General features: G+C 36.1%; 1 protein-coding gene across 1 annotated transcript; it reads right to left on the bottom strand.

Annotated features, from left to right (window-relative positions):
• Nucleotides 1-1,709: 1,709 nt before the first annotated feature.
• On the bottom strand, nt 1,710-7,122 carry LOC134670238 (SREBP regulating gene protein). Its single transcript, XM_063527960.1, has 4 exons — nt 6,813-7,122; nt 6,383-6,530; nt 5,778-5,929; nt 1,710-5,259 (listed from the first exon to the last, which is right to left on the bottom strand). Exons 1-4 carry the CDS (start codon nt 6,912-6,914, stop codon nt 5,059-5,061), a joined length of 603 nt encoding a protein of 200 aa, XP_063384030.1. The 5' UTR covers nt 6,915-7,122; the 3' UTR covers nt 1,710-5,058.
• Nucleotides 7,123-8,590: the final 1,468 nt, after the last annotated feature.

The following is an 8,590-nucleotide window of genomic DNA, read 5'->3' as shown; positions in this document are numbered from 1 at the left end:
CTGCTGAGCATAGGCCTCTCTTCTAGTACGCCACTTGTCCCGGTCCTGAGCTAATCTCATCCAGCAGTGACCCGCAATTTTCCGGATGTCGTCCACCCAACGAGCCAACGGACGCCAGGCGCTTCTTTCATTTGAAAGCGGCCACCATTCTGTTAACATTTTAGTCCACCTGCCATCACTCTGCCTAGCAACATGTCCTGCCCAATTCCATTTTAGTTAAAACCGAGAATAGTAAAAAGGTAATGGCGCCATCTATTCGAGAACGACTTTTCCTTGGCCGTCCGAGGCACGTTTTTTTCTTAGACTTTATTTATCTTATACGGAGTTATATATATCTCTGCTATTACTAAGACTTCGCTGTCCGTCCGTCCGTCCGTCTGTCACCAGGCTGTATCTCACGAACCGTGATAGCGTAGCGTTCACAGATAACGTATTTCTGTTGCCGCTATAACAACAAATACTAAAAACAGAATAAAATAAAGATTTAAGTGGGGCTCCCATACAACAAACGTGATTTTTGACCAAAGTTAAGCAACGTCGGGCGGGGTCAGTACTTGGATGGGTGACCGTTTTCTTTTTGCATTTTTTCCGTTTTTTTTTTTGCTTTATGGTACGGAACCCTTCGTGCGCGAGCCCGACTCGCACTTGCCCGTTTTTTTTTTTGCTTTTTTTTGTTTTTTTTTTGCATTATGGCACGGAACGGAACCCTTCGTGCGCGAGTCCGACTCGCACTTGCCCGGTTTTTATTGCAGTGAGGATGTCCTGATTGTAAAAATCAGAGAGATTAGGTAGAGTATAATTTCTAATTATCTTTGTAAAAATAAAAGAATACGTGTAGCCCATACTTAATAATCGATTTATGATAATAAGAAAAATTAAATAAAAATAAAAAAACATTACGAAATTTAGGTGTAACAAAAATACAAAAAGTTATGTTCCAGCATACAATTACTGGGGATCGAACCGGGAATCTTCCGTTTGCAAGCAAAAAAGCGACTGTTTGCATAACACGCCATGATAGTTCTTAGCTAAGCTGACGAACTTCTCGCTTAGGTCAATTAACTACCTGTCAAATATCAGTGTCAATAAAATTGCACTAAACATGACGGCACTCCAAATTCGAGCCGTGGTCAGCCCGGCAACGTCGGAAATGGTATGGCAACGTCGCAAATGTATCTGTACACGACATTTGTGACACACACATACGTAAAATTGATGAAAAGTTAACTATGATTTTTGCATGATTTCTGTATGAAACATTGTTTTCCTGTTAATTTCGCGCAAACGAATATTCGAAAGAAGATAAATGCGGAAATATTTGTGTACTAATAGTGTGTAGTTACTTAATGAGCTTTGATTGAATTTTGTATGAAAAGCGAACCACCTTAAACGGTAAATATTCGGCAGTTCGAACCGAACTATTCGGCTAAATACGAACATTGAAAAATATGCCGAATACCGAATATTCGTCACATCTCTGTTTATTATTTAATCTTCTTCTTCTTTCTCGCGTTATCGCGGCATTTCGCCACGGCTCATGAGAGCCTGAGGTCCGCTTGACAACTATACTCTATTTATTATTTAATATAAAACATATATGTAAGTCGAATAGCGCTCTCGGAGGACGAAGTTCTGCGCGTTCTGGTTGCAAAAATTAAAAAAAAAAAATGGTTATTATATATTAGGAATACAAAATAAAAATAAATTGATTAACAATTGAATAGGATTTATTTGCAAATTGCTTACATGTCACTTCGAGCATCCATCAACCATGGTTTTGATTTGAAGATCATTCATTACATAGAAAGTATATAAATTCAAAGTTTATATGCACGACTGGCTCAACATTTGTGATGTAGATGTGCTTTAAATAAATATCTTATAATTAAATTTTATAGTATAAAAATACCATGCTAGGTCAATCTTACAATCTACATTTTCGATCAGTTACTGCTATATTTACAGTTCACTCTTATTTTACTATTAGGGTAGATACAGACTGACTGCAATTTGTATGGGAACTGCACGCCGACTGTACGTCAACTGCAAGTTTCCATTTTGGAAACTTTTCCGTCGGCGTGCAGTTTCCATTCCCATACAAGTTGCAGTCAGGCCGCAGTCCGTCTATACCCGCCCTTAGACTATGTAATATAATACGCAAGTCGGTTGGATGAATTGCAAAAAAATTACAGAGTTAAGAACTGCAATTAGCCTTAATTTAATCGATTCCATTATGTTACGAAAATTTGTATTTTTAAAATTACATGCATGTCACTGTGTTGGCGTAAGCCAGAGATATATATATGTAACTCCGTATAAGATAAATAAAGTCTAAGAAAAAAACTTGCCTCGGAAATCAAGAAAAAGTCATTCTCGAGTAGATGGCGCACACACCTTTGGCCTATTCTCGGCTAGATGGCGTTGACGACACCGTTTGATATTAAACAATTTTAACACATATCAGTGAAAGAACATGGGTCAGTATGGAACAATAAAAATTAAAAATCATTTATCCGTAAACATATTTTGATTATTTTAAGATTTAATCGTGTGTCGATAGATGGCAGTAAATGTACCGTGACTACAAAATTTACTTTGGCAATAGCCCTCTATACTATCTATTCTCTTTGGCGTAAGCTATACCTAAACTTATGTGTATGACATAGGCAAAGAGAATTTGAAATAGCGAGTTACTGTCATGGTAAATTATGTAGCTACAGTACATTTACTGCCATCTTTCGACAGACGATTAAAACTGTTAGAACGCCATTTGACTTTGATTATTATTATTTCACTGATATGTTTTAACTTGTTAAATATTAATATTAACTCTCTATAACATTCTATATAACACTCTATTCTCTTTGACATAGGTATATACAATACGTTACAATTTAAATAATTTTCGTAACTCAATAGAATCAATTAATTATGGATGAATTAAGACTTAAAATGTACAGTGGCGTACAAAAGTGCATGGATAGATGTCAACCGTAATGCCTTAATATTACGATTGAAATATCTCCATGCACTTTTAAACGCCAGTGTACAATTATTATTTATTTTGAAATTCACCAGGTATATAGGTACCTACTGTCTATTCCTTTCGTAAAGACATTTGCATTTGCCTAACTAAACGATAATCTCACACTTACGTACTAAAATATTTTGGTGTTCTCATTTATTGTATTTGCCTTAACGCCCTTAAGGTGGATGTGCTTGTGCGAATTTTAACTTTCTTTGTATATATGTATACTCCTATTAAGTATATCGATTCTCTGCAATAAAATCCTTGATGATTGGGTGATATGTTCCTTTGTCTTCTGTAAAGCAAACTAATATACCCAAAATCGGATTCTTTGTTTGACATAATTATCGAAAGTCATAATGTAACGATTGTCAGATTATCATTAGTCATAATTCTGAAACCGTTAACTTTTCAGGAAAAAAATAACTAATTTAATGGACATTACGTATAAATACTCATATCATAGACAAAATTTAATTGATAATAAAGACAAAACAAAGATAAAGAATGCGCTTATGAACGTCAAATAAATTAAATGTGTTCTACGCAAAAACTCCTTTCTTTATTAATTGTCACTGACATTTACCAATGTCTCAGTTCCATTTAATACAAGCGAAGATTCATTGATTTTATGAATCTAAGAAAAAAATCTTGCCTCTAGGTTTGACAGCTGAAAATTGAGGTATTCAATCGGCACCATAATGTTCTGTGGTACTTCAAATGTCAACTTTTGCCGTACCTGGTAAGGGTGGTATTCCACCTGTCCAATGTCTCCTCTTTCATTAAAGCAAAATGTGAGACACAATACACATTAGACAAAGAAATTGGATGGGTGGAATACCACCCTAATGTACATATCCCCATCTACATTTGATGTCAAATTCGAAGCGCGAATTTGTCTTGCGACGTTACAAGTGCAAACAATCGTGTGTCCCTTTCCGACGTATTGGTATGATGGAAAGGGACAAACGATTATTATCGGCATGTCAACTTTAGTAAACGTTTATGACTAAGGGGGTGAATATTTATTTACAAAATATTTAGTGGCGCCATCTATAACAATTGCAGAGACCGCGAGTTTGTAAAAATTGTAATGTCTTTGTTAAATTGTCTCAGTTTAGCTTAATATTTAAATTGAGTCTTATTTACTATGTGTTAATTATTATAAACTGCATGTTCTCATGTGAAAACCACCCCGCAGTCCAACTTTGGCAAGGACATTTAAATATTAACTATGTTTCTTAACTTTAAACTATTATAATTAAATTGCGTTAACCTTCATTTACGCCCTGAAAACAGCAGTATCATTTTATAATTTAAGAAAAAAAGATATGCACAAGCATCATTAGGTATAACGTCCAGTCAAAATTTAAAAATCTTAGAGGTCCTGATTAATAAGTTATCGTTATATATTGGTACCACATATCGGTAAAAATATATATGTAGGTATGCATATAATGTTTCAGCGCAAATATATCTTTTGCAAAATTCGAGCGCTGACACAACATATTTTGACAAGAACATTCTGATGAATGGTAACTATAAATACTCATTAGTGTGGCTCAATATATTGCTGAACTAACCTAGAAGAAAAAAATTCAGATTCTAAGTACATAATACCTCCTTAGATTCATGTTACTGAAAACATTCCAGGCCTCTGCTAAGGGTTTTCAAGAACTTCACAGCTTTGACAGATGTCAGGCAAGCATCTCGGTGCTGCCACCTAGATTGACGGTCGAGTTATCCCGATCCTTACAACTTAAAGCTCATTTCACACTTCTTTTATTGTTATTGAACTTTTGATACCTTATGGCGGCTGGCGCTTACGCTATTATTTATTTATTAACGCCGCTCCAATATTCAGCCGGGGCAATGGTACCTTTTGCCGTGGAACGTCACATATTTTTACTATTTCATATCTAGTAAATCTCTAATTCATTTCCCGAATCGCGCCGATATAAAGCCCTGTCAAAAAACCCTCATGAGTAAAATACAGCAAAATGAACCACTGCCGTAAAGCTAATCAACTGTTAATCAGGGCTTCTCGTTCCTGGGGGCTCGTCCCCAAAGCAGTGCTTGTGTGTTGGGTCCTTGTAGGAGTTCTCATGTTGTACGCTATGCGAGCTGGTACGGCATTTGGTCAAGCACAACTCATAGTCGTCTGATAGTGAGCGGAATAAAACATTTTCCTCCGCTGATAGTTTTGATAGCACCAATTCTAACATGTCCCTCTGAAAAAAGAAAAAACCATTAAATGATCAAGGATCAAAAGTCGCGAGCGATTATTTCCGAAATTATTCAGTTTATCAAGAAATGGTTGTTGAAGACTCCTATTCTCAATATATTAAATAAAATGTAAGGAATTACATATTAGAAAATAGTTACAATTTTTTTTCGATTTTAGAACTTGAAAAAGATTTTGTAATCTGAGGTCTTGCATTTTTTTCCATTTTCGTATATTATGTCCAATTAACTGTAATAAATTAGTCATTTTCGATCTAAGTAGGTTTTGTTATGAAATTCAACATGAGTCGTCATCCCTGCTAAATATCTCTTTGATAATGGGCTGTTCATAAATTACGTCATCTGTTGTTGACGATTTTCGGCCCCCCAAAAATCATGCTTAGAATGAACCTGTTTCCTCCTACGTCGTGCTACAATCATTCGATGTCCAGACCACCCCCCCCCCCCCATTTGAAATGACGTAATTTATGAATAGCCCCTAAGGATGAATTGGTAGGCTCATTACCTTGCCCGGGTCTAAGCAACACGAGACACAGAACTCGTAGATAACACAGCAATGGTTCTCTTTGCAGCTGTCACAGCCGTATCTCTTGGTCGACTCGGCGTCCGGGTCACAGCACCCATTCTTGTTCATGTGGTTTCTTTTGCATACATAGCCTGGAATTTACAAAGAAAAAATAAGGAAGGCAAAATCAAAGTTTATTTGTTGACATTCTTATTATTAGCTGAATATACCATCTAAATTTCATAAAAAAAAGTTCAAAAGTACATTACCAATTTATAAAATAATTCCATTAAAGTGAAGTGCAATTTTGCACTACTTTCAACATAATTTGAATAAATTTAATTCTCTAAGGGCAACTTGCACCATCCCACTAACCCAGGGTTAACTGGTTAAATCTGGAGTTACAACACTGTGTGGTTACCAGTACAATTTGACATTGGGTTAACGGTTTATCTCCGGGTTAGTGGGATGGTGCAAGTGGCGCTTAAAAACAAAATCAGGTGGCATTTTTTACAACTAAGAATAATTTACTTACATTTATGAATGTAAATTACAATTGAATTTTTCTTCTTTGTTTTTTGTAAATTTGGTCATATAATTCTTACCTCTATCGTCAACTATGAAGATTTTCCCCTGTACGGAGTTCCTACACACAATATTATCTAGTGTATCATTGTGCTCTTGTAGTGTTCGCCACACAAATGGCTTTCTCTCAATCATGATGTCCTGGTATGCCATGTTCCTGCTTCCACCCTGCAAATAATTGAGATCAATTTAAATGGTGGTTTCAATATATAATTAGTTTATTGAAAACAAGAGTGTAATGCGCTATAAGTAGGTTATTCATGAATATGTTGTCAATTCAATAATGTATTGTATCTTTCTTCATTACAAAAACTTAACAATTTAAAGTGTATATAAAAAACTGGTATGAGATTTACAGACTAAAGAACGGTAAAACGAAAGTAGCTTCATAACACAAAATTATACAAACGTGAAGAATTTATGTGCAATTACTGAGTGATAAAAACTAACCTCTCTCCATAAACTGACGATGCAGTAAGTCAGGGAGGATACAAATATTATCCCTAAGACGAGCCTTCTTCGAATAAACCTAACTAAAGCCGCGTACCACATCTTAAATCTTCTAAATGAGATTTGAAACAAGAAACTGTGTTGACACTTCCTGTGCGCACTACCATTTTTAAAGACTTATCAAGTTATCACGATGGAACGTGATGAGTAGATTTTAACGATCTCTCTATATTCGTCATTGCTGTCAACTATTTATGTTTGTTTTATTTTATAATAAATCATAAGTTTCCTAATTCTGTTGTGTACTAAAACTCAATTGACTGACGTTTGACGTATTCATTAGTGACAGTGACATACTACCTTTTTTTATTTTTGTAGCCTGGCTACGAAATTTTTAAGCCCATTCTTTCTTGCAAGCGGTGAATAAAATTGTATGCTGCCGGAATCGGTGAATTTTCCTTAACTAAACATACCTATTTAACCTTTTCACTCCACATACTAAATACTCAAATTCTTTCACCCCTATTATTTTCTATATTTCGTCACTTGACAAGCAAAAGTCACTAATTACTAAAAAAAAATAAACAAAAATCAACCTTCTTTTACTACTAATATGGTTCACTATGGCTATGAACTTGTGGTGGTACTTATATAGTGACTTTTGCTTGTCACCCGACGATTTGTCAATTTTATAACTCCCGACCTTCGCAGCTCGTACCATCTCTACGCAGACGACCTGTAACTTGCCTGCAACTCTATGACCTTACTGCCACCATTAATAAGCTAAATCTGGATCTCAGACACATCCAACATTGGTCTGAGAAGTTCGGTCTATGAGTATTCGTTAACCCATCTGAACTGGCCGCGTAGCCAAGATGCCGATCGCTTACGCTCCGTAGCGATCGAAACGCAACTGTCACTGTCGCACTTATATGGAAGAGTGATCGAGAGACATAATGCTTTTCGTTGTCGAAGCGATAGCGATTGTAACCTTGGCTAGGCCGGCTGTTTACTGAACGGCTGCTTATAGTCGATATTACACCTCCTGTATACTTTAATGTCACGCCTATTCCCTACAGCCAAAGTGTAAAAGACTTGGGTGTCTTTCTGGATAGTACCCTGAGCTGGAGGACACAGGTAGCTGAAATAAGCCGTAAAGTTACTGGTTCTCTTCATGCTCTCAACAGGCTTGAACACTTTTTACTAATTAATACAAAAATATTGCTCGTATAAACTTTAATACTGCCAATAATCAACTACGGTGATGTGTGTTATCCTGACTTAAATGAAGAGCTCCTGGATAAATTAGATTGTTAAATGAATAATTGCATTCGTTTTGTTTTCTGTCTCCGTAAATACGATCATGTCTCCCCATTCCGCTCTAAACTTGGCTGGTTTCCTATTCGTATTCGTCGCAACATTCGCATGCTCCTGCACCCTTTTTTCTGTTCTTAACGACTCTCAGTCCTCAGAATATCTAAAATCTTTCTTCCACTACTATGGTGTCTCTCGTGTCTGTCAGCTTCGCTCTTCTGGCAATCTTTCTCTGTGTCTATACCATCTCACCGAACTGGTTACATGTCCGATTCCTTCTCTATTCAGACAATTATTATTACACGTACTTACAGGTACCATCTCTATTATTAGAGATAAGACGTAGCTAGATCGATTTTTCGCCCTCGAAAACCTCCACATAGCAAATTTCATCGAAATCGTCAAAGCCGTTTTCGAGATTAGCGCGCGATTAGACTATAGGTAACCATATTACTGTCTATAAC

This window comes from Cydia fagiglandana, chromosome 13 (assembly GCF_963556715.1).
Source record: "Cydia fagiglandana chromosome 13, ilCydFagi1.1, whole genome shotgun sequence".
In the NCBI taxonomy this organism is placed as follows: Eukaryota; Metazoa; Arthropoda; class Insecta; order Lepidoptera; family Tortricidae; genus Cydia; species Cydia fagiglandana.
This window is presented reverse-complemented; position numbering and strand designations above follow the sequence as displayed.

What these genes read in the sequence shown, in the direction of transcription:
- LOC134670238 (XM_063527960.1), bottom strand. Translation starts at nt 6,914, where the DNA reads ATGTGGTACGCGGCTTTAGTTAGGTTTATTCGAAGAAGGCTCGTCTTA. An exon ending in CTTCATAGTTGACGATAGAG is followed by an intron (nt 5,930 to 6,382) that starts GTAAGAATTATA and finishes TGTAAATTCCAG; the next exon opens with GCTATGTATGCAAAAGAAAC. An exon ending in GTTGCTTAGACCCGGGCAAG is followed by an intron (nt 5,260 to 5,777) that starts GTAATGAGCCTA and finishes TTCTTTTTTCAG; the next exon opens with AGGGACATGTTAGAATTGGT.